The following is a 27624-nucleotide window of genomic DNA, read 5'->3' as shown; positions in this document are numbered from 1 at the left end:
CTGTTTAGCAATTTTTCAGGAAAAGAGTGAAAATCATAGAGCAATACTGTGAATTCTGAGAATTCTAAAGTAATTAGAAATCTTCATTTACTATAAAACCCTGTTACCATCCTTTTTTCATCATTTAAGTCAACTTTCTTTACATAAGTATTTTATTTCTTAATATAGCTTTAACCACGTTTTGCATTTACATCTCACATAACTGCATCAAAAATACACATTCGAGCCAATGATTGAATCACAAAGAATACAGGGAGACATGCTAACACCATGATGACAGAGTCAGTCAAATTCAGGCTCTGGGACACTCTACAAAACAAATGTGTGAAAACGTAAGCCGTGTTTGTGGGGTAGTTGATAATACAAAGACCAACTGGGTATTTGATATAATTAAGAAATTAATTGTTAAATTTTTTAGAATGTGAAATAGTACTCCTAAGCTAGGTAGGTTAAAAAAAACCTTTTAGAGATACCTATAATGAAATACTCAAAAATGAAATAATACAATACCTCGGTCTATTTTAAAATAACGTTGAGAGGAGGATGAAGTAGAAGTTTAAATGAAAACAGATTAGTTGTTAATCGATAAATGTAGAAACTAAGTGATGCTACACGGGGCTTCAGTGCACTTCTGTTTACATTAATGTGTATTTAAAAATGTCTGTAATGAAAAGTTTATAAATGATTCTCTAACTCAGGCTGCCAAGTCTCCAATTAATAATTTGTAAAGTTCTACTGTTTTCTGTGGCAGTAACTCAGTGTAGTTCAATAAAAGGGAACAAGAAAGGAATGTATAGGGACGAATTCATAAAAAGTGATTTTCGGCCATATGATAGAATGGAAAAGTAGTACTTTCTAAACTGATGCTAATTATGATCAGAATGAGTTATGAGTATTAGCCACCTGCAGAAATAATACAGCTCAGGCATAGTTTGTAAAATGTATTGCGACTGGGTAGAATAGAAAGCTACACCATAGGATGGAAGGAGTTTTAGGTTCTTCTTTCTTCATTGGGATAAAAATCCAATGGGATCTTAACTATGTTAAAACTACATGAAAGTGAGTCGCTCAGTCATGTCTGACTCCTTGCGACCCCATGGACTATACAGTCCAGGGAATTCTCCACACCAGAATACAGGAGTGGGTAGCCTTTCCCTTCTCCAGGGGATCTTCCCAACCCAGGGATCATACCCAGGTCTCCCGCACGGCAGGCAGATTCTTTACCAGTTAAGCCACAAGGGAAGCCCAACAATACTGGAGTGGGTAGCCTAACCCTTTTCCAGAGGATCTTCTCCACCCAGGAATTGACATGGGGCCTCCCACATTGCAGGCGGATTCTTTACCAACTGAGCTATCAGGGAAGCCCTAAAACTACATACAATGAGAAGAAAGATAGAGAGAATGTGGTATGACTATGACAACAGAAGTCACCTTAGGGTTGTAGATATATTTGCTAATTCCTGATAATTTATACTTGCTTTTGCATTTTCCAAAAACACATGCATGCATTTTATAATCACTGAAAATACTCTATGAAAACTGCTTGCAAGGTTCTACTTTTAAATGTTGTATCAGGGATTTAGTATCAATTAATAATCTGAATCTTCTTCAGAAGTCACAGTATGGCCTGTGATCTTCTGAAATATAAACCACCTTCAATTCATCTGAAGGACAGACCTCAGTCAGGTTTGTTCTCTCTGGAAGAAAATATTAGCTTTCTGCCATATAAGTCTTTTGCAATTCAAAGTGATTTTCACTTAATTTATTTTTTATGATGAGGGTATCTATTTAGGACAATATAAATAAGCCCTCAATCAATTTGAATTTGACCAAACTAATATGCTCAATTAATGAAAATGAATGTCAAGTAAAACTTCTATTGTTCAATATCTGGAGTTTTCCCTTAAATGCAAATGGCCAATTTTTTTAGGTTTTCTGGTTAAATGCTTCTATTCCTAGATGTATTTCATTTATAGTTTACCTATTTTCAATCTTAAATAGTGGGAAAACAAAACAAAACTATGTAGACTAAAAAACAGAGTAAATATAATTCAGAGACAAAACAAAAAATATGTAGGGACATGTAGGATAAGACTGTTGCTTTCACTGAGAACTGAATCTACTTTGTATCCTGGCAGTTAAGACAAATTGTTGAATCCAGAGAATTGTAAGACTCTGCCAGGATGATAAAGGAAGCAAGTATGTAAGCCTCTGGCAGGTGATGGATTACAGACATATCATAATTGTATTCTATGATGAGTTTAAAGCAAGTAGTTAATTATAGAGGAATGTAGTCCTTTGAGAGAGGATATGAAACACAGTTCATGTTTTACTGGGCAACTGAGAGGATAAAAGGGAGATCTTGCCCAAAGAGAGGATTATTTTCCTTTAAAAAATAGATGGGATGCAAAGTAATTGCAGTAAGGGCTAATGTTTTCCTTACAAACAAACTTGTATTTTTCAAGTACTTGAAAGAGACCAGAAGCTCTGCACTGCAGACTTTACATAAAAGATGCCTTTGGTTTGAGAAATTTACAGGCAGCTATTATCAAACACAATCAAACACAAAGATATCTATGGTGCTTCTGGGTGAATGACTGAGTTTGAAATGGACCATATTCTAACTAACCCGCTAGTATCAACTGGTTCTCATCAAGCACCTGTGTCAGTGGATCTATGGATATATCAGTTTACTGGCTCACTGCAGTGGTAGAAGACATTCACCAAACAGTAATTTTAGTTTTAGTACAGCTGGTCCTAAGGTGCTCTTTTTGACAATACCTTAGCTACTTATTAAGTCTGCTCCTACAGTGAGACCGCATTGCCACTGGCACTCAGGATGATGCTTGTACACCTGCTGTGTGATATAGCTGGAGAAGAGGCATCCCATTTCTCAAACAGCTTCATAAAATCTTTTAAAATAATTTCAAAAGATAGGAGGCCAAATAATATAATTTCTTATTTTTTGAATCAAATTTCACCTATTAGAGAATGACTTCTAGCACAACAGCTTGAGTTTACTCATCTTATCTCCCCACTGAGACTGGTGAAAGCTATTAAAGGTGATAGAAATGATCCTAAGGATGAAAAGCAAAATAGAAACATTTATTCAAGAACATCTATGAAAAGCTGGTAAGAAAGATGAGTCTGGTATTTGAAACAATATCGCTCCCTCCTGCCTCTCTCAGTGAAATATAGCCTACTCAAGATCACTCCAGCAAAGAACACAGCTCCCTCTCCCCACAACACCCAGAGGAAGGGTTTCTTCCTAGGAGTGGTTATGTCAGCTTTCTCATCCTGCTCCCAGGTACCTGCTGCTGAAGCTAAATCCTGAGTGAATGAAGGTGAGAGATAGGAACTCCTTTTCTTTCAACATCCATGTGTGGGACAGAGGGTCTACTGTGGGTGTGGTGTCCTGAGAATACTGGGGTTCTGGTCAGATCACCTTTGCCCCATCTCATGAAGTGGTGATTTCATGCCAGTGATCCTAGGCTATGGTCTCCTCACCCTCCACCAAGTTCTCAGCTTATAGGGTAGGATGTTATTTCAAGAAAAGCTAATCCAAAAAAAAAAAAAAAAGAAAAGCTAATCACTGTCCACACCCCCAGCTTCTGAGCCCTGGCTCAGAGATTTCTGGGCAGAAAACGGGTCATAAAACAGATAGCATCTAATGTTTTCTCAAAAGAATGGTCTTCAATTGTAACAGACAGAGAAAATGTTCACACCTACAGGTGCTTTCAAGAACAGTGAAAAGTCAAAGTCACTCAGTCTTGTCTGACTCTTTGCAATCCCATGGACTGTTGCCTGCTAGGCTCCTCTGTCCATGAAATTCTCCAGACAAGAATACTGGAGTGGGCAGCTGTTCCCTTCAAGAACAGGAGTGGGTGTGATAAAGACAACTGGGAGGAGATGTAAGATTCAGGCTAAATTGTAGGCCTGCTAGTTCGCAGGAGGGAAACAGGTAAACATACAGCAGGAATGATTCTTTCTTAGGGCAGAATAAAAACCAAATACTGACTACAAAAACTTTTCCTTCAAAGGAGCCCGATTTTGACTGAATTACTTTGTAGAGCAATCTGTGAGTCAGAGCATTACTGGAAGCAACAGAGTAATCAGCTGGCAGTTAGTGGATGCTGTCAAGGAAAAAGAGAAACAGGAGCCCTATCAAAACCACCGTGATTCTAGGATGACTGTGAGGATACCCAAAGTAGTTTTCTCTGCTTGAGGAACAACATCAGAGGCTGAACATTTGGTGTGGTGGGAAGCTTAAACAGACTTCACTAAGTAATCCAGTCAGTCAGTGAACAAATTAACAAGTGAACAGCAATAACCAGACTGGCTACATTATTTAAGATATCCAATTAAAAAAATTACAAGGTATCCAAATAAACTGGAAAGTGTAACCCCTACTTTGGACACAAGCAAGGAACAGAAGCTGTCTGAGAGAAAGATTTTTCACATTTATCAGAAAGACCATACATAGTGTAGAACATTATAGACATGTTCACAGAAACAAAGGAAATCATCATTAAGGAAGTAAAGATGGAATGGTGACAAGGCTGCATTAACAAATAGAGAATATTAATAAAAGAGAGAGAAATTATATTAAAAAGTACCAAATGGAAATGATGGAGTTAAAAAACTGCTAAAATATAAAATTCACTAGAAAGGCTCAGTAGCAGATGCTAACTGACAGAAGAAAGAATAAATGAACTTGAAGACAGACTGAAAGATTACACAAGCTAAAGAACAGAGAGGAAAAGGGACACAGAGCAAAGAGCTCCAGAGAGATGTGGGGCGTTGTTAAACAAACTCATACACATATAACGGGGATTATCAGAGAGGAGCGCAATAAAGATATTCCAAGAAATAAGGGCTGAAAACAGCTCAAATTTACTGGAGAAAAAAAAAAAGACCTATTCATCCAGGAACCTGAAAAAAACTTTTAGCAGAATAAATGCAGAGACCCAAAGAGATACCACAGTAAAAATGCTGAAAATCAAACACAAGCAGTATAAGAAAAATGATTAGGTGTTTACAATGTAACCCCAGTAAAATTTACAGCTGACTTCTAAGCAGACACAACCGAAGTCAGAAGGCAGTGGGATAACATACTCAAAATGGTCAAGGAAAAATACCTGTCAGCAAAGATTCTTAAATTCAGTAAAGCTATTTTCCAAAATGAAGGCAAAACAAAGACTTTCCTCTGTAAGTAAAAACTGAGAATTTGTTGCTGGTACACATACCTTACAGTATAAACACAGAGAGTACAGTATTATGGTCTTAATGTTTGCATCCCTCCCAGATTCACATGTTGAAGCCCTAACCTAATATAACGGTATTTGGAAATGGGGCCATGGAGAGGTAACTAGGGTTAGATGGGGTCATGTGGGTCAGACCCTGGTCCAATGGGATTAGTGCTCTGACAAGAAAAGACATCAGGGAGCTTGCTGTCTTTCTGCTTGGACACACTGCAGAAAGGACAAATGAGCTCCCAATGAGAAAGTGGCCATCTGCAAACCCAGGGAAGAGCCTTCAGCACGTAGCAACCCTGCAGGTATCTCGATTTGGGGCTTTCAGTATCCAGAACAATGAGAAAATAAATTTCTGTTGTTTATGCCACCCAGTCTATGACTGTTCGTTGTGGCAGCTTGAACAGACTAACACAACCAAGTACAGGTATTTATGTGATTGGAAAGACAGTAGAAACGAACATTTTCCCTTTCTTCTGATTTAAGAAGCAAATGTATAAAATAATATGTACATAATGTAATGTCAAACCTATAGCATATAGAAATGTAACATATGTGCCAATAATAGCACAAAGGATGTGGATAGGAACAAACCTGTATGGGCTAAGAAAATATCTTCTGATGGTAAGGTAATTATAACAATGTATTGTGTTTGTAACATTAATATAATATGCGTAACAAGAATATCAGGAAAAAAAAAAGTATCAGGAGAAGAGGGGGAAAAGAGCAGTTATGTAGAAGTAACTTTTCTCTATTTCAGTAGAACTAAGCTAGCATAAAACAGAAGTTGATTGGATAAGTTAAGACACATATGATAGATCCTAGAAAAAACACTAAAAAAAAAAACCCCCTCTAGACAAAGGAGATAAATAACAAAAGCAAAATGGGAGACATAAAGCAAGTACATCAGTAATAACATTAAATGTGAACGCATTAAATAATTCAATCAAAAGACAGATGACAGAAGGATAAAAAATGATTCAACTATTAATATATACTGTCTATAGGAGACACAAAGGCTGAAAATAAAAAGACAGTAAAAGATACATCAAGGAGATCCAACCAGTTCATCCTAAAGGAAATCAGTCCTGGGTATTCATTGGAAGGACTGATGTTGAAGCTGAACGCCATTATTTTGGCCACCTGATGTAAAGAGCTGACTCATCTGAAAAAACCCTGATGTTGGGAAAGATTGAAGGCAGGAGGAGAAGAGGACGACAGAGGATGAGATGGTTAGATGGCATCACTGACTCAATGGACATGAGTTTGGGTAAACTCCGTGAGTTGGTGATGGACAGGGAGGCCTGGCGTGCTGCGGTTCATGAGGTTGCAAACAGTTGGACACGAGTGAGCGACTGAACTGCAACTGAAAAGATACATCAAACAAACAGTAACCAAGAAAGCTGGTGTGTCTATATTAATATCACACAAATCAGACTTTGAGAAAAACTGTACAAGATAAAGCATTTCATAATGAAAAAAAGATCAGGAATATGTAACAGTTATAAACTCATCAGCTCCTACTAACGGAGCAATACATGAAACATACACTGAAAAATGAAAGGAGAAATATACAATTCAATGATAGTAGTTGGAGACTTCAATACAACATTTTCTTAATAGCTTCCTGGATCTTAGTTCCCCAACTAGGGATTGAACCCAGGCGCAAGACAGTCAAAGTGTGGAGTCCTAACCACTGGACTGCCAGGGAATTCCCAATACTAAACTTTCAGTAAGGAACAGATCAACAATACAGAAGATCAATAAGGAACAGAAACCCTGGACAACACTACAAACTAATTAGACCAAACAGACATCTACAGAACAGTGTATCCAACAATAACAGAATTTACAATTTTTTCAAGTATACGTGGAATATTCTCTAGGATAGACCATACGCTGGGTGATAAAGTGAACTTCAATAATTTTAAAAGGATAGAAATAATACAAAATAAATTCTCCAACAACAAAGAAATGAAATTAGAAATCAATAGTAGGATAAAGTTGAGACGCACACACGTAAGTAGAAATTAAACATTACAATACTAAGCTACCAAAAGGCCAAAAAAGAAATCAAAAGAGAAACCAGAAAATACTTTGGGATGAATGAAAACATAACAGCAAGAGTTTAGAAGGAAAATTATATCTGTAAATGCCAATATTAAAAAAGACGAAAGGACTTCATCAGTGGTGCAGTAGTAAAGAATCCACCTACCAGTGCAGGGGACATGGGTTCAATCCCTGGTCTGGGAAGATTCCACGTGCCACAGGACAACTAAGGCTGTGGGCCACAGCTACGTAAGCCCATGTGTTCTAGAGTCCACGTGCTGCTACCCACAAGGAGTGTGCCACAACTACTGAAGCCTGCACACCACAGAGTCCATGCTCCATAGTAAGAGAAGGCATAGAAAATGGGAAGTTCATGCGCCACAAAAGGGAGAGTGGGGGCTACTCTCTGCTTGCCACAACTAGAGAAAGCCTGCATGCAGCAATGAAGGCCCAGTAAAACCAAAAATAAGTAAATAAAATTTAAAAAAAAATCTCAGATTAATAATCTTCATTTTCATGTTAAGACACTGGGGGCGGCCTGGGGGAGAGATCACCAAGCTTAAAGCAAGCCAAAGGAAGTAAATAAGAAAGATTACAATGGGAATAAACAAAATAGAGAACAGAAAAGAGAAAATCAATAGAAACCAAGAGCTGGATCATTGAAGAGATCAATAATGACAACTTTTTATTTAACTCACGAAGAGAAAAGTAGGGAAAACTCAAATTACTAGAATCAGAAACAAAGATTACTACAGACTACAGAAATAAAAAGGATAATGAAATAGTATAAAAAACTGTATACCAAGAAAATAGATCAAGTTCCTAAAACATACAAACTGCCAAAACAAACTCAAGTAGAAACTGATAATCAGATGTAAACAGATAATCAGGGTGGACCTATAACAAATGAAGAGATTGAAGTAGCAATCATAAAACAACTCACACACACACACCCTGGCATACAAGGCTTCATCACTATCACACTTAGAGAAAAGTTAACAATAATTCTTCATAAACTTTTTTTCTCAAAACAGAAAACAAAACTTCCCAACTCATTCTATATTATCCTAAAACTAAAACCAGACAAGGGCACCATAAGACCACAGACCAGTATCTCTTTTGACTATAAATGTGAAAATGTGACTTATCCCAGGAATGCCCGGGTCATTTAATATCTGAAAATCAATTAATGTAATATCTATTTTCTTCTCAATATGATACAGGGTACCTACAGAAAATCCACAACTGGGGCACTCTCCGTTCCCCTTCTGATGTCTATGTCACAAGCTTTCTCTGCCCCCTTTCATACTTTAATAAAACTCTGCTATACAAAAGCTCTTGAGTGATCAAGCCTGGTCCCTGGTCCCGAAGCTAAATCTTCTTTGGAGATCAAGAATCCAACACCATTCAAAGTAAGCTATCAACATTGCCCCTGTTGAGAATGTATGGTATAAATATACCATGTTTCTAACTTTTTGTTAGAATGAAGAGCCTTAATTTTGTATCTTTATACATATGTATTAAAATATTAATATATCCTCCCTCCAAAAAAAAAAAAAAAAGAAAATCCACAACTAACATCATGCTTAAGGTGGAAGATTGAATGCTCTCCAGTCATGAAGCCAAGGATGTCAGCTCTCACAATGTGTACTGAACATAACACAAAGGTTCTAGCCAGGGCGATGAGGCAAGAAAATGAAATAAAAAGTACCAAAATTAAAAAATGTTACTGTCATCATTCCTCTCTTCTCTTTATGGTTTTGCAAATATTATGATTGTTATTTCAAATTATTGTTTGTTTTTTTTTTTGTGGGAGGAAAGGACCCAATGTATTCTTAAGTAGTAATTAGTTCACCTGAAAAGCAAGCCCCACATATCTACAGCTTTTATCAGCTACAAAAGATGATATCTTTGAAAATCCAAGAACAGATGGCAAGAAAATGTGTTTCTAAGAAGTCGTTTGAAGAAAAAAAAATGCAAAAAAAACCCCACACACAAAAAACAACAACAAAAAGAAAGAAGCCATTTGGTTTTCTGCTTTTTTAAACCATTTGACATCTTACTGCCAATGACAGGCAAAGAAGCTTCCTGAATATTACTTGGCGGACATGTGCTGTGTTCCTTGAAGATGTTGTAAGTAATCCATATAATCCATTTGGGGACTGCAGTAGTCTGAGTATCACAACATTTAATTCATTAATAATAAAAAGAATGAAACAGTTAACAAAGAAAAAGCACTCTGAATCTCACCGGTCCCAATAACTGGTTCACCACCTGTGACAACCTGAGTAAATTCCATGAGAATTTAAACCAAATTAAATCAGTCTAGCAGTAAAAAAAAAGAGAGAGATAAATGAAAGTTTAAACCATTCAAAGGTTACTTCGTATTTCTTTTGGATCATTTCTGTTGGAGTTTCCTGTAAGTAACAACGCTTTTTTACAACTTGTTTGGAGCAATTTTAATTTTTTGGGGGGTGGGATAATAATTGTGGCACAACTCTGAGGCAGAATTACAGAATAAAAAAGGACAGGAGTTCTGCGTTTTGTTAAATGTCATCAGACTGATTTATGGACAAAACGGGCTTCATATGCCCAGAACCCAGCAATGTTTGTCTTTGCTTAGTATCTTGGTATAGCTAAGTGTTTTGTCCTTTTGGGGTTATGGGCACGTTAATTCTCATTTCTTAAGATAGCTGGTGAATATTTTCTTATGTGATAATTTATCACTAGTTCTTGCCAAGTGGGTAAACTACTTATTTCCATGTATTGTTTATGTGTAGAGTTGCAATATAACCATTCTAGAACATACAGAGGTGATAAAAATGCTTGTAAGCTTTTAGACATCTGTCACATTTACCCGTATCTTGATGCTCTCTCTTTAAAAATCTGTCTTGATGTAACTGTGCTGAATCTTTATATTAAAACAACCTTTAAAACATTCATCTACTCTTTGATAATGCCTATCTTGAATCTTATATATCAGTGACAAAAGCAAAGTAATTAAGTATTTTCACAAGCTCTTCACCACACCTATCTACGTAATAATATCTGTTACCCATGCACTCTGCTTGCTTCCCCATTTACCACATATGAATCCTCTACATCTTACATATGGCTAACTGACCTCCATTTGAGTGTTTACTATCATCCTTCTTGGGGACCTTACTGCTCTTCCCTCTCTCCTATAGCAACATACCTCTTTCTGCTGTTTTTCAATTTCAGCATATAAAGACTTCTTTTTTCAATTAAGAACAGACTACTCTCTCTTAACCTTATTTTCCCCTCCCATATACTGCTGAAATTCAATGCTCCTGCTTAGGGATGCAATTCTCAAAAGCTGTCTCTATCTACTGTCTTGGATTCCTGTCCTCCCATTCTCTTGACTTTTAGCTCTTAAAGTCTTCCCCCCATAATTAAGTGGTTTTATTACCTATTTAAAGGGTTTGAAACATATATACAACAAGAATACCCAGAAATATGAAGAATCTTAAAGAACTATATGATATAAAACTATGTAACCTCCATTTGGATTAAGAATACCAAGTCTCCACACTTTCCCTCACCATTAATGTCAACTGTTGTGTAGTAGTGCTCCATAGGTAGGTTTCACATTTTAAATAAATTGTTTCTGAAGGTTTTTTTTTTTTTTTTAATTATTGAGGTTTAAGGATTCTTGATATACTAAGAACTTTTTCAAATATATGCTTTCCCAGTCAGTATAGTGCTTGACTTTTCATTTTTATTCTTTTGTGGAGCCAGTTTCTATCTGGTATAATTCTCTTCCTGTCTCAAAGACTTCCTTTAGAATTTCTTGCAGTGCAGGTGAGCTGGTGATTAATTCTTTCAGTTTTTGCACATCTGAAATAGTACTGTTTCTAACAAGAAGTCTACCAAATTCTTATCTTTGTTCTTCTATATGTAATGTTCTTTTTTCTCTGGCTACTTTTATAATTTTCCCTTTATAAAGTTTTAAGAAATTTCCTCCATATTTCTTTTGCTGGAAGTTTGTTGAAATTTCTGGATTTGCAGGTTTATAATCTTCACAAGTTTTGAAATATTTCAGCCATTATTATTCAAATATATTTTTGGTCCTCCCTCTTCCTCTCTTGAGGATGCCAACTGCACATGCATTAGGCTGAAAAGTACTGATGCTCTGTTCATTTTTTCCCCAGTCTGTTTCCTCTGTCTGAATTTTATACTGGCATCGTTTCAGTCAGGTTCAATTGACTGATTCCCCCCCCCCCCATTATAAGCCTTTGTTTCTTACTTCTTTGCATACTTGACAATTTTTGACTGGATCCCAGCCATTATGAATCTAACCTTGTTGAGTGCTGGACATCCTTGAATTTTTAATAATATTTTTGAGCTTTGTTCTGAGCCACAGTTAAATGGACACAATTTAATCTTTTTTGGGTCCTGCTTGTTTAAGGCAGGACCAGAGCAGCTTTTCATCTAAGGCTAACTGTCCTCCACTACTGACACAGTATTCTTTTAAGTACTCTACTCACTGCCTCTTGTATTACAAGGTTTTGACATGTGGGCTGGTAGGAATATAAACTATTCCTGTCCTTGTGTGAGGTTCAGGGATTGTTCTGCTTGTTTCTTTTGAGGTGTTCTTTCCCTGGCATTGGGTAGGTTTTGTACATACACGCACTGGTCAGCAATCAACTCAGACTCAAAAGGACCCCACTTAGATGGCCAGACCAACCTCTTTGCAACTCTCTTCTCTTCAGTATCCTGCCCTGTAAACTCTAAGCCACCTTGGCTTCCTTGGACTTTGAATTCCATCTTGTTAACTTAAGGGTCTTGCTTGGGTTCCCCTGCACTGAGGTGTGGCTTGAAACTCTGCAGGCAGGAAGCTGGGGTAATGGTTAAGACTGTTTATTCTCCCTCTCTCAGGTTTTACTGTCCCTAACTGCCTAATGAAAACTGTTGTTTCATATGTTTCTCTAGTTTTTAAGGCAAATTTTAAATTTGGTCCCTACTATATCATGGCTGAAAACGGAAATCAAGAGGATGTCGTTTTTAGCATCCTTTCATCAACATGCCTGATACTGCCCCAACATTGATTAGTAAAACACAGACATCAGCACACTCTCAATGCACAGAAATTATTCACAAAATAAAATATATAGAATATGCCAGGGGGGGTAATTCTAACACAAAACTTTCCTAAACTTGGCCTATCTCAGGGGATCACTTGTTATCTAGGTTACCTATGGCCTCGAGAAATATCAAATAGAATGGCAAGCCAGTCAAATTCTTGGGCTGTGAAGAAAGGATGGATTTTGAGAAACAATTTGAAAAAGCTTAAAATTTACTTGAGGAAGAAAGTTGTAAAAATCTAACAAATAATTAAAAAGTCCAGGACCAGGGCGCTCTCTAATGGCCTGCAAGGTAAGAATGGTCCCTCACCTAAAGTAATTCCATTCTTCTCATTAGTAGGGCTGTATGAAAAAAAATTGTGCTCAATTACTTCATTCTGAATTCTGTCAATAAAAATTTTTTGGAAATTTATGTTTTCTCTTGTTACATACATACCTAAAATACTACCCATAATTTGATACTTTAGCCTATGAAGTCTGAAATATTTCCTGTCTGGTCTGTTACAAAATAGTGTGCTGACCCTAGATCTAGTAAGTAACTTGTAAGTAAACAAATCCAAATTACAATGACACTAACTTCCAACTCTGATTCTCTATGGTTGCAAGTGGGACATTTTCCACCAAGGTATCTCAAATTTTCCTTTAATTCTCATTTATATTATCACCAAATATTCATTTCTTCTTTCAAAATTCCTCCCTTCCTACTGCTACCACCAGAGTTGAGCAACCTGTCACATAATGCGCTTAAATTACAACACTTCTCCTTGTAGTCTCCACCCAATTCAAGTCCTTCTTAATGACTGCTACAGAGCTAATTTTTTTCAAAAAAAATAAGCTTTATCATATCAATTTCATACTTCAGAAATCACAAACACTTGATAATATCAGGAGTCTAAAATACAGATAAATTCAGGTACTCTGTGGAAAAGATGTTCAAGGCTAACAAATTCAATGAAAAAAAGCAAGATAACAAACAAAATATTCATAAAAATAATTCAACACATGCAGAAAAATTCAGTGACAAATGAATTTTGAAACACAAATGAAAATATCCCTAATCTACTTCAAAACAGAAACACCAATCCTCTCTCCTCAAACCATAAAGTTTTTCATGTATCTACTTAAAAGTAGAAAAAGTGCTAGAAAGATAAATGGCAAATTCTAAACAGTGATTACTTTGGTCAATGAATAGTAACTGCTTTGCATGAAGGGCAATCTCATGAGTGTGCGGTTTTTTGGCTGCTCTGAGCAGTTTGTGGGATCTTAGTTCCCCCAACAGGGATTAAACCCAGGTCACATCAGTGGAAGTGCCAAGTCCTAACTACTGGACCACCAAGGAATTCCCTTACTCCCTGTATTTTTAAGTGGTCTAATTTTTAAATCAAAGATTATGAATAATGTAATTAAAAATATAGAAAATGTATGTTTAGAACGTGTGATTCCTAACAGAGTTCACGTATTATGTGTACACTGAAAAATGACCTGAATGAAGACATCAAAATTTAACAGCTATTATCTCTTGAATGGTGAGGTTGTGGCTGATTTATTTTTTCATCTTTTTTTACAGCTTGAAATTCTGTACATTTTCAAATTTTCTACAATGACTATGTATTATATGTATAATCAGAAAAACCCAAATAAGTTAAATATAGAAAATGCTCTTTTAATGGACAAAATGCAAGATGTATGAGAAATGTTTTTCTCAATAAAAACTCAGTGAGAGACCGAAAAATGAAAAGATTTTTGCATGAGATATTACCATTCCTCCCTATTTTTTAAAGGTATCTATTTTAAAATTATTAATCTAAAATATTATTATTATTATCACTAATTTTTGGTGAGTTCACAAGAAATGAAATAGCTTTAAGCATTCTTTTTCCATTTAACATTACTTTTGTCAATATAATTTACTACTTAATTTTTCTGACAAATACATGCTTACAAAAACAGCTGCTATATCCAATGGAGAGAAAATAAATACTCTGAAAAGGAAACGTTTTAGCACCAAAAGTAACCTTCTTATTACATTTTATTTTTCTAGGTTGTGTTAACTTCTCTTTTAATAACAGAAGTAAAATTTCACTAAAAGATGATGTTCAGATTGAGAATTTGCTACTGACAATTATTTCAAAGGATGACTGAGGCAAACAAAAAACCAAAAATGCAAAACAAGACTTTTAGGAGAAATAAAATGATTCTAAGTTCCAGAAATAGGACAAAGGGGACACTAGAGGAATACTAGTTTACAAAGATGAGGAAACGCAGACTATGCAGATGATAAAAGGAACAAAACTTAAAAGTAGGATTTCTTTTCTCATGTTTCATAAAGATTCTGTGAAGCATCTTTTAACAATTTCTGAAAAATAAAGGTTACAGTCGCTTCAAGTTCCCCTTTCTGTATGCTAGCCTTTGAGACTGCAGATCAAAGACAAAAGTATACTCTCCTTTTGAGTTTCAAGATAAAAATGGGAAAATAAATGCTAAAATAGGAAGGAAACAAAAAAGACACTCAAATAGAAGCAGTTTGAAGATATTATCCAACTAGCTTGCCACTTCTGCAGACTATAGGAATGAAATTATTAACTTTTTTGAAATTATTTTTTTGTCTACATCACTGAGTGAAAGAAGTACCATGATTAGTTGTAAAACTAGTTTTGTGACTGGTACATGGCTTGCTGAAAGGGACAACACACATGATCTGAATCAGGCTATGTTAAATCCTCATAGTACATGTAACAACACAATCAAATACAAAACTGCCTCAGTGATAACTGATTAGTTGAGGTGAAAGTAAAGATAATTCAAATTCTACTTTTCTGCATAAGGAGCTTCCACAGGAAAATGAATTGCTAAGCAACTCAAGCTAAGGAAGACATTGTTCAGAACAAAGGCTCACTTAGTGTTCTGATAGAAACCTTGTAGTCTGGTTATATTTTAGTAAAAACATGAGTGTTTGGCTCAGGATTACAGCTTAGAATTTACTAATGAACAATGAGGGACACTGTGACTTTCTTACAAATGTGTAAAACAGTACTAGGTTATGGCAATGTGTGTCAGGATGACACGCAAATGCATGAAGTATTCCATATTAAAAAAATTAGCAGCAGACCATAATCCTGATAAACAATGAGGAGCTATAAGATTAGGCTTTTTATTCACTCACCTTAAATTATTTTGTTGGCCAGGTGGAATGACGCTATAGTAAACTGGCATTCCTGCTGCAGGCATAGATCCTTGATTAGACTGATTAGGGAACATAACAGGCTGTTGATAAGTGTGATGGGCAATTCCTTGAGAACCTTGAGGCAGTGAAACCTAAAATTTGAAAGACAATTTAAAGGGAAAAAGGTTTTTCAAAACCTTGCAGAGGTCAATGTCTCCAGCCTCCCTAAGCTTTTCAAATACGAGCAGTTAGGAATAAGCTAAACCTGCCCATAGGCTGTCTTGATAATTGTTACAGCATTACCACTTTATTTTTATGTTTTTTAAGCCAGTTATTGTTTTTGGCTAGGATTTATCAATAGTACAGTAGGCCAGGAGTTGTGTTTCAAAGTAGAAGTTATTTAAAAAAAGAAATTGTTTCCAAATAAGGATAACCATTTGACATGGAAAGAATAATAACATCTAGCTCAGGTAGAGCTAAGTAAAACTCAGGTAAGGGTACTGGTGAGATACACTGGATCAGGAAGTATGAGCTTTGGAGCTTAAGATACCTAGATGTGATAATGATCCATCAATTTTACTGTACAGGTGACACTGGACAAATAACTCTGCTGAGGCCTCAGAGTTCATTATATGCAAAAATGGGATGTCTCTTTCACCTCAGGAGGGCTATTATGATTTCTATTTCCACGATCTAGTACAGAAGGTATCTGAGGAACAGCAGATCTTTCAATTCTGTTTTCTACAGTATCTACACAGAAACCATATGAACATAATGGATTCATTTCTCCAGTTTCCACAGTTATCTGAAATAAAAACCACAAAGGCATACAGGTTTTGTAACTTGCAAGTGTGCCACATTACAGGTGCGTTGCAGTGGTTTGGGTCAGTAAAAGCTTCTGCTGATGCTGAAGTCAGCAACAGTGGTGTCAATGACAGTAACCACAGTAGTTAATGGTGATGACAGCCAAGGCCGACACTGAGTACTTACTACCATGTTCAAGTTCAGTTCCAAGAATTTTATGTACATTATTACATCAAGTCTTCCTAACAACCCTGAGAAGGTATTTTTATCATCCTTGTTTTACAGAAGGGGTTAAAACCTTGCCCAGTGTTGTACAGCTATCGAGAAGAGAAGTCAGGGTTTGAACCCACGCCCACTGGCTCCAGAGCATCAGTTCTTTAATTACCTCATGATTCTCTGTATCTGGGCTCTGTGATTTATAAGTTAATGATTAACTTTTAGGTTGTTCCTATAGTCCCTTCAAAATACACAGTACCCTCTGAATTAGTTTCAATTTGGCTCATAGGCAAAGATATCGTTGCTGGTTTGATTTACTCAATTTTGTATGACAAGATGTATTTCAGTCTTTTTGTCTACTGAGGTAGTGTAACATTCTATTATTATTTTCGATAGTATTTAAGTTAGTGTATATGCTAGGTAGATCTAACAAAAACCACACAGCTCAATCTAGATGATTTAAGGTACAGATTAAATTTGTAACTAGTGGTAAAGAAAACACCTGAAGTACCAAAAGAGAGGAAATGGTACTTGAGAAGGTACAGCTGTAGAAAACACTCTACTAAATAGATGACTTTTCAGGTTTATTTTTTATTTAAGAATTTTACTTTAATTTTTTCAGCTGAGCCACGAGGCTTGCAGGATCAGGGGTTAAACCCAGGCTCTCGGCAGTGAAAGTAAGGAGTCCTAACCACTGGACTACCATCCAATTCCCTCTGGCTTATTATTTAGACGAGTTTATCACCACCTAGCTTCTCTAACCAAATGTGGTAGGAAAAATGAAGCATTTTTCTATCATTCATCGCTTGTCAGAGCAACATTTCTCACAATCATTCACCCACTGTAAGGATTATGTGAAATACCATGTACCTTGTAAAAAAAAGTATGCTATAGAAGTTATAACAGCTGTCTCAGCTCTGAAACACTTTGAGTATCTAGCTCCACTTTTAAAAACTACAATAACAAGGAGATAATTTATTTTAAACTTATATTTCAAGGCAGATCTTATTTACATAGTGCCTCGGTATCTGATAGATGCTAGACAGACTAGATTAGGTAGGTAGCGTGAACAGGGTCTTTGAGAAGGTAGAGTTCTTGGCTTGGTAGTGATCCTGTCTAATGTCTTGCTATGGAGGAAGTGGGAGATGGGCAGTCTCGTGGGCCTTTACTTAAGCAGGGATGGTGGTGGTTTAGTTGCAAGTCATATTCGACTCTTGTGACCCCATGGACTGTAGCCCACCAGGCTCCTCTGTCCATGGGATTTTCTGGACAAGAATACTGGAGTGGATTGCCATTTCCTTCTCCAGGGGATCTTCCCAACCCAGGAATCGAACCCAGGTATCCTGCATTGCAGGCAGATTCTTTACCAACTGAGCTGTGAGCGAAGCCCCTTAAGCAGGGAGGACCGGAGTAAAAAGCAAGGAGGATGTGAGAGAAGATGCAAAATCTGTTCCCATATGTACCTTTATTCCTCAGTTGCTTTCTATTATCAAAGGGCTTCAAAACTAGACATATTCTTAGTGCTCAAAAAGTCCTCGACAATTTCACATTTTAATTACTACTTTCATTTTCTGGAATTTCACAGAATATGCTACCTCCTTTGCTCACATCCTGCCCTATTCTCAGAATGTCTTAATTAATTTATGCCCATAATTTTATTTTAAGAGTTAATTAAAGGTTTATGTCTTTCTCTTCTGTATTAAGTCCCCAACTTATCCATGGCTGTATTTCATAATTCCTTCAGTTACTAGTCTGTAGATTATAACCAATTTGTTGATTTGTCCTTAGATGAAATATATGTACATTTACCTTCCCAACTTGATTATTTTACATTGTGGGACTGAATGAAAATAGCCCCTGGATTTCTTAACATTAGACTCAACTATGGGAAAACATGAGGCTAAGAAAACAAACTCACTCGCAGGCTACTCCAGAAAGGTAAAGGAAGATAAAATAAATGCCTGAAAATGTGACACCGTATGGGCTAAAGAAATCTGACATATTAATGAAACAGTAGGTATTTCTACTTGAGAATTATGAATTAAAATGCATGACATTTTCAATACCATACTATTTGTTTTCTTCATTGAGTGGGGGTGGTGTGGGGGGTGGATATCAATTCTAGCATGGGAAATTGCACATTCTTTATTCTATAAACACTAATTTATAATCTACTCTATTTCATACACCTACTTACACCTTTACTTTTCCCTCCTGTTCCACTCTCTCCTCAAGAGACTTTGTAAGCAGCTGAAGAATAGAATAAGATATTTGCTCATATATGTAGGTAGTTGGAAACACAAACAGTGCCAGAAAAATTTACTTCACAATATTAATAAGGTTCAGATATTTTTCAAAAAATTAATGAAGTGAGTGAATAATGCAATAAAATGATAGAACAAAATTGTAACAACTAATAAAACTCTTTTAAGACTATAAAGTTACGTATTAGAGAAGCCTTTCCCCACATTAAACGGAGAAGAAAGTAGTCCACATTTTCTTTATTGAAAATCACCTCTAGCCAGTGCAGGTAGAGAGTGACCACGTACCTGATATGATGGCACTGAAGGATAGGGGATGACCACTCCTTGAATCTGATTTCCAACGCCGTTGGGCTGGCTGCCAACGAGGCTCTGGCTCTGGGGCTGCTGAACTCCAACTATGCCTTGGTAGTTTTGCTGCTGGTTGGGTATAACTTGATAACCTGTAATGGCACAGTGAGTTAAATCCTGCTTTGAATTTATTGCACTAGCAGTATGTTTTTGTATTTTAAGCAAGTTCTAAAATGACAGAATTCGTTTAAACAGCAAATCTCAAAAGCCCTCTATTACAACAGCCAACATTGAAAAGGTTTACTATGTAGGTAACCCAAGTCAGTCAATACTTCCCTACCCCAAAACATTCAAATTAAATTTGTATTCAAAGACCTCCTTTGCACTTCAGGAAATTTATAGGGCCAAAGACTTGGCTTATACAGACAGTTACTATTCGGCATGTATTATAATTCGATACTAAAAATAACTTTCTGTGGACTAGGTCTGTCTACATAACTTGTGGGGCCCAGTGCAAAAGCAAAATGCAGGGCCTCCGGTTAAAAAATGGAGAGTTTTGAGGTGGTATTGGCAGAACTAATCCTTTTCGAGACTGGAAATAATGGAAGGTGGGATGACTTTTATAGAAGAGCTGTATGTTTGAAAATTCTGACGAAGATATGAATCCTTATATTAGGAATGTCTCCAGGGCACAAGGGAAAATGTAGTTACTAGCAACTTTTAAGATTATCTCCTTATTATTAAGGTTACTTAACAAAGAAACTGATCATTAGAGAGGTTAAGCAATCTGCCTGAAGTTCATACATCAAACACCAAAAGGACAGTTCTTCCTAAACTTGAGACACTGCTGGTAACTTTACTAAGAGTATAAATATACTTTTATTAAGTGAATTTATTAGTTATTTAAATGACTCCACAATAAGGTTTGGGTAATGAATATGAATTTTATGTGTCTCTTGACCCTAAAAGGATTTCCTTAAGTAAATTAATTAGCTCAAGACATATGTAAGTTACTAGAAACTACCACAAATTCTTTATTCTTTTTAAAAAAAAAGAAACCAGATTAAAATAAACAACCAATCTTCCAGCCAGGGAATCTAAAAAGCTTTTACAAAGATAAACCAAATGATGGCATTGCCTATACAAACTTCTCTAACTAAAGGTAAGCTAAATGATTTCTCTAATACCATAGATCTATTTTGCTATCTTATAAATACCAGTTTTTATTTCTATCCTCATTAATTCCTAAAACAACAGGAATGGCAAAGATCCCATCTCAGGTGTTGATTTTGACAATGATATCAGTGTACTTGCCTGAAGTCTCAATGATTCTTCTCAATGACTAAAATAATTGAATAAATTTAGCATCACCCTTTTCTAAAGACATGAATACAAAACATATTTGGTAACTAAGCAACATATTAACAACAAAGTAAAAATACAGATATAATCAATCCTTTAATAATGAAGGGTTTTATAAAATGATGCTATTTCTGTGGCAACAGTGCTTTATTGCCACATTTCAAATGACTTCTCGCCAGTCAACCCTTCCCAAAAAATGTATATTATGGTCTTTATAGGTAATAAAGTGACTATAAACAGGCTATTTCCTAAACATCTCTCCCTGTGAAATTCCTATTAATACTCAAATTTGCAGATAAATAAACTTCTTTCTTGCTCCTCAGTCTAATACGTGACATCCAACTCTATTTTCAGTTTATCAAATGACAAGCATTTCAAATTCATAAAGTCCAAATACCATCAAAACATACACAGATACATTTCCACTACTAGGAAAATAAAGGGCAGGAATGGAAAAGGGATGTGAGGACGCCTTCTTGTGTTGCAAATGTCGCCTCTGAACACCCACACAGCATCGATCGCAGCATCATAATTTAGGCATAGCTCTTTATACACTGGGAAAATAACTTCTTACAATGGACTTGTCAGAATCATAGTCCACTAAAATAAAAAGAAAAATCTGAACACCTAGCAGAATTCATTGTAACATAATTTGACTTAAATTGCCATGTCCCCTAAGAAGCTCAGATGTTTTTCATAACATTTTTATATTTTATTCAAAATATATTCAGAGTTATAGGTTGCCTCAAAAGAAAACTTTGGGGGAAAAAAGCCATTTATGTGCAAATGTGGTTCTGATTTCCTTTATCTAAATACATCAGTATTTGGAGATTCACTATTTGCTTCCTGCCGGCAATTCCCTCTTATGAAAAAAAATCTGATACAGAAAGCCTCAATCAGTAGCTACAGACACCATGACACAGTGGTCTAATGTAAGGCCGCTTGGAATCTGCACTAATAAATTTCCAGTGGTATTTTTATTCTTTAATGCAACCTTATCTCCACTAATGTTCATGCCTACTAATGGATATATTTATCTGCACAAGAAAACATCACATTTTGAAAATGTGACAATACAAAATCCAAAACATCTGATTCCAGCACCTCATTTGTTACAGAGGGTAGTACAAGGATTCTGTGAGTTCAAGATGTGCCTGGAGGGTGATAAAAGGTAAGTAAAACATAGTCCCTATATTTGAAATTAGACATTCTTAGCCCTGACACCATATCAGAATAGCAGAATACGTAGAGTATTATGAAATTAAGAGGGAGAAATTAATCCTGGCTAATATCCACAGAGGTACTAACATTTGAGCCTGTACTTAAACAGAAGGTCTGGAAAAAGTAAAAAAATGAGTAACATGTTTGAGGAACAGAGAATATTAAGGAGTGGTTTAATTTAAACATTGCATATGAGAGAAAAGTGGAAGATGAAGGTAGAATATTGGCAGAGAATCAAAGATTTTACAAGTAGAAGAGCAGAGAGAACCATTAAGAAGTTCTAGATTTTAAAGACTGTGAAAGTAGAAAAATAACCAATATTACTACTTCATTCAGAAGTAGCATAAATAAACTGGGGACATGTTCTTAACTAACAGTGGAACTATTAAAAATAAGAATAACAAACACTTTAAAAGAAAATATTTTCCCAAGAAGCTCTCCTATTAATCTTCCCATGATTTTGTTTATTGCCTTAATCCACATTTCTTAAGAACTCGACCGGTACTATAAAATTGCTCCTGTTAACTGTTCTCTCATGGCTGGTGTACACTTAAAAACAATAAAACTGAAACGGTGTGCTTTCTAAGGGCAGGGTTATCCACCCTGTTAAAGCGAAAAAAAACCCCCCAAATATCCATACTAACTATTAAGCAAATAAGCCAAGGAAGTGGGCACTCAATTATATTTACCAAATAAATAGTGAGGAAAAATATGTTCTTAATAGAATAAAAATAATATATGTTTCTATATTCCAATACTCTGGCCACCTGATGTGAAGAACTGACTCATTTGAAAAGACCCTGATGCTGGGAAAGATTGAAGGCGGGAGGAGAAGGGGACGACAGAGGATGAGATGGTTGGATGGTATCACCTACTCAACGGACATGAGTTTGGGTAAACTCCGGGAGTTGGTGATGGACAGGGAGGCCTGGTGTGCTGCAGTTCATGGGGTGGCAAAGAGTCAGACACAACTGAGCGACTGAACTGAACTGATGTTTCTATACAAAACCCAGAGCTCCCTATGTGTTGACAGGCTCACTGTTCATGTTTAGTGAATGGCTTTTGACAGCAAAAGTCATACTTAAGTTTTACAGTAACATGTCTATAGTAAGGTTAAACATATTTGCATTCTCATTAAAATAAAACTTGATCCCATGAACAGAAATTAACCTCAGTCCAGAATTACTCATTAAGTCTTCCCTTAAAAAACACATAGCCACCTCAGTGTGTACTTGATAAGGAAAGACATAACTGTTTTAGCTCATATCTAATATGTAAAGCTTGAAATGAAGGTTTAATTTAAACATTGCTGGGGGGAATGAAGGGACATTAAAAATACCCTTGAAAAAGCTTTATTTGACTAAAAAATAGGTTTTCATCAAAGAAAACTTAGAAAATACAAAAAAGGGAAAAAGTCAGGGTGGAAAAAACCACTTTTGTAAAACAATAACTTGCAGATGATCGTTATTTACATGTTGTATTTATGGCTAGCCTTGTTTTTTCTGCATAGACAGCAACATACATTCCCACTTCCATTATTTATAGAAATGGGTCATACGACGCATTGTTTCAAAACCTTTTCCCAAGCAATGCTTCCACAGCTAAACAACCTTTTACAAAGCTATAGGAAGAAGTATTTAAGGAAATTTTCTTAGAACATATTTAGACCTACCTCAAGTTAATAATCGAAGGATGAGAAAAAGACTCTGAACTCTCCACTGCCTTTTAGGAAGAAGGCACGTGTCAAGAAGGGAACAAGACAAAAAGACTAAGTATTTCAGAACAATAAATCAGCTTTTGGTTTCCATTGTGGAATCCTGCCCAAACATAAACGAAGCCCAAATTCCCATGGGTTTTCATTTAGAATACTAAATAATTATCATTTATTTGATAGCACAAGGTACTACTAGTAGCTAATATTCACATGACATTTATTAGGTTTTAAGTACTACTCTAAGGACTTTCATGTGCGAACTTTTTCCATGCTCCCAATCTTTAATCTTATGAAATCTTCAGTTCAGTTCAGTTGCTCAGTCGTGTCTGACTCTTTGCGACTCCATGGACTGCAGCACGCCAGGCCTCCCTGTCCATCACCAACTCCTGGAGTCCACCCAAACCCATGTCCATCGAGTTGGTGATGCCATCCAACCATCTCATCCTCTGTTGTCCCCTTCTCCTCTGCCTTCAATCTATTTCTTACTATCCCCATTTTTCAGATGAAAGAACAAAGGCATAGAGAAGCTCACAGTTTGCGTAAGGTTAACAGCTATTAAGTGTTGTACCTGGATTTGCAGAGTAGCCTGATGCTAAACTTTACTTTTCTCAGGGACAGATGTTGACACAGATGGAGTATTACAGTAATACTGCTCCAATAAGCAGAACATGAAATGCCTGACCTTCTACTGTCTGAGCATTTTGGCTAATGAAGATTTTTACTACAGTTTCACATACCTGAGTCTCAACAGCAATTTAATTACAGAAAAACAAAGAATTATTGTAAATGGTCAATATTTGTGAGTATTAAGTGTTATCCAAAACACGAATCACAATGAAAGGCTATTAAGCAGTTAGTCCAGATTGTAGGTAAAAGAACTTACGGCTGAAAACAAGGCCAACTGTCCCAGAGTTTATTCAATCAGTCCATAATGTCCTCTCTCTCTCCTTCACTTGTTTTGCCCACTACTCCCAAGATGCATCGGTTGTGCCCTCTAATTGCAAGGTTATACTTCTTTGCCTCATTATAATGATTTCACATGGACATAAAGCAGCTGCAAGGGGAAGAAGAAGCTCAACTGGTGTCATATTTCAGCTTCCATGTCCCTGGTCTGTGCCTCTCAGCGTTTTGTGTCAATCTCCAATGCTCCTCTGGATTTTAGCCTTGCTATACTCTACTGCCACATTCCAGATGAGTACAGAGATTTCTCTCGCAGAATTTTCATAAATTTGGCTCCCCTCTCCACAATGTTGAGTTCCTGCACCAAGAAGTGAGCCTTTACTCAGTGGGGCAATGCCAGCTTTAACTGGACACCATGTATACAAGGGGCATGTCCTGTAACAGGGCTGAAGGCTTGAAGTTCCTGTGAAGGAATGGCTCTTTTCTACATACTGAATAAGTTTTACATTACTTTTATATTAGAGGAGGGGAAACCCACCAGGTGTGAACCATACTGAACAGAAAGCTACCAGGACCTTAGAAATCTTTCTAGCTTAAAAAGAAGAAGAAAAAAAAAAAAAAAAACCATCATTTAACATTTGGTACGTTGCATGGCTGGTATCCTAGGAGGGAAATTCTACAACATTAAGAAAGGTGCCTAAAAGACTTTTTCCAGGAGTGATGATAAGGTGTTTGACTGTTCATTCCAATACTTAAACAGTCAAGTAACTAGTTAAAATGTATATAATTTTAGAGTATACTCTCTACAGAACATGATATTAAATGCTGCAAAAAGATTATTGGACTTCGAATGATGTTAAGACCATGGGATATATGTTGGTTAAAGTTACTATAATCACAAGTAAAATTAGAAATATTCAGTCTGAAAGCACTAAAAAAAGAAAGAAATGCCCATCATTCTACTATTAAAGATAAGAACCTTACTATTGTTTACAAAACCATAATAGTGTGTTAGTAACATAAAGAACCATGTAGTAACAGACATGCCTTACTTTATTCACACCTGCTTAATAAAATTTACATCTTAAAGAAGTGTTGTTTTAAACCTGTGTTTAAATAGTCAGGTTTCACAACATCACTGTTACAGCGTGGCATTTATTAAAGAAGTGGCACCTTGGTTCAAGTTCATTATCTAATTAAGGCCAAAGGAGGGGAGGGACAAAGCTCTGATATGTTCAAAAGTATAGTTTGAAGACTGTCAAATATGAGAAAAAAAAAATCCAGTGATCTGGAAAAGAGGGAGAAGGGTGAGATTAGGAAGGATAAGAAAGCGTCTTGAGAATGAAAACTATTGTTATGTTTTAAAAATACTACAAGAGTATTTCCAGTATTCTGAGGCTCAATACATCTCCAATTTGGCTACTACCTAAATTATTCTTTTGTCAATAAAGTGTTTCAGTACATCTATTTTTAAAAAATCCTTCCAGTGACAAATCTGGATTTAAACCAGGTGTATGAAGAAAATAGAATATCTCTTGTAGAAATTTCTGAATATTGTAGGAAAGCACCTGTTTTGTAAAGCAAGCAATGCCACTATATATGATATCAAACAACAGAATAAACACCCAGATTTCAGTGTAAGTGTTATTTAACACTGACATTCTCCTTTGTTAAAAGATCGCAGTTTTGCAATATTATCCCATTTCTACCAGCGCTTTCAGAGGAAACCACAATCAATTCTGCAAGCTGAGAGAACTAGGACAATACAAATTGATGGCTCAGGCACTTCCCCGGAGGGCTCCAAAGGATATTCTGTTTTTAACTCGCTTTGACTTCAGCAGGGAAAAGAGCAAGAAGGAAACAGAGCGCTCAGCAGAAAAGCACTGCACAGGCGTGAACAGGCTAGTTCTATTTTATATAGGTGACCTGAACTATCACTTGTGCTAAGGAAAGCAGTCTTAATACGGATTAGACCTAATCAGAAATATAAGAAAAGAAACTGAAGAAGTGCTTAGTCAGAATAGTCATAAATATAAAGTTATTTCATTTAACGGTATTATTAAATTTTTTCAAGACTGAATTTGCACAGCAGAAGCACTGCTGTCAGGGTAGATTTTTTTCTTTCTTGGGTGAGCCATTTTGCCAACTATAAATTTAATTGTAACCAGGTATCTACAAGACAGTTTATGAAAACCGTTTCCAAATCATCAAAATCTCAAGTTCGTAATCTGATTTCTATTATGTCTGTGGCATTATTTTAGTGAGCAGGCAAATTCAACTAAGATAAGTCTGTCAGGTGCATGCGGAAGAATACACATTCACCTAACACCAGCACATAATTGCTGTTCTTTATCTTCTATCACCCTCTGCTCTCCTACTCCTGTGCCTTAAATTAACAAAATTACAAACATAAAATATTAATCTAATAAAAACAGGTTCATACAGGTTATAGGTCAAGGCTATTTAAATGACAGTCCTGTGGAAGAGGGTATACAGCTCAAGGAAATCTATGGGTACTTACCAGATATGTTTGGCTCCAGTGGCGGCAGGTTAGTGAGGAAGGGAAAAGGGAAATATGTGGATTTGTAGGTAATATACAATGTTTGAGTCTGTGCTGGTCACGCAATACTAAGAAACGCTTACAGAATCAATGATAAAACAAGGGTGGCCAGGACTACCACCTAGTAATATAAATACAAAATTCCTATTACTCAAGTCAATAGTTGTCAGTAAATAACTTAGTAGCTAGAGTCCCTATTTGACATAACTAATCTCTTATAAATATCACCCCTCCTCTGCTTATCCAACAGGATCCTTTCTTCCTTGCTTGTCTTTCATATCCTGGTTACTTTTAAATTTGTGCCCTGCAAAGCTGCCATTATTCTTGGGCATCTTATAGACTGTTTAACCCAAAATGCTTCTCCTGTGGCTGTGGTCAACAGGACCCTACTGTAGTCTGCTGATTGGAAAGCTAAGATTACAGGTATAATGCATTGATAATCTTTGAATTACCAGAGGCTGCAAAACTAAAATGATATTTAGCTTTATGGAGTCATTTTTGCTTCCCACATGCATACAATATCACAGTTTGGAAAAAAATTAAATTATATCCCTTCAAATACCTTCAAATGCTTTTATGTATTTTAAGTCCATTTAATGGCATGCACAATAATACTCCTAAAAAGCTATTTAGTAATAGGGAAAAAGATGTATCTGACTTTCGCTAAAGAATCTGGCATGCTTAGGACATTAAACTTTCAAGAAAAGCTACAATCAAAAGCAATCT

At 36.1% G+C, this 27624-nt stretch overlaps 1 protein-coding gene across 6 annotated transcripts in view; it reads right to left on the bottom strand.

Moving 5' to 3' along the window:
• Positions 1-27624, bottom strand: part of R3HDM1 (R3H domain containing 1) — an 89368-nt gene that overhangs the window by 8832 nt on the left and 52912 nt on the right. For all 6 annotated transcript variants that reach the window (XM_065931452.1, XM_065931447.1, XM_065931448.1 and 3 more), the window contains 2 exons: positions 19139-19293; positions 15570-15721 (listed from right to left, as the gene is read on the bottom strand). In XM_065931452.1, coding sequence (XP_065787524.1) covers positions 15570-15721; positions 19139-19293 — 307 coding nt within the window. The remainder of the gene's footprint in view (positions 1-15569; positions 15722-19138; positions 19294-27624) is intronic.

The sequence above is a fragment of the Muntiacus reevesi genome, chromosome 3 (genome assembly GCF_963930625.1).
Source record: "Muntiacus reevesi chromosome 3, mMunRee1.1, whole genome shotgun sequence".
Lineage (NCBI taxonomy): Eukaryota > Metazoa > Chordata > Mammalia > Artiodactyla > Cervidae > Muntiacus > Muntiacus reevesi.
Note: the sequence above shows the minus strand (reverse complement) of the source record. Positions and strands in the feature narration are given on the sequence as shown.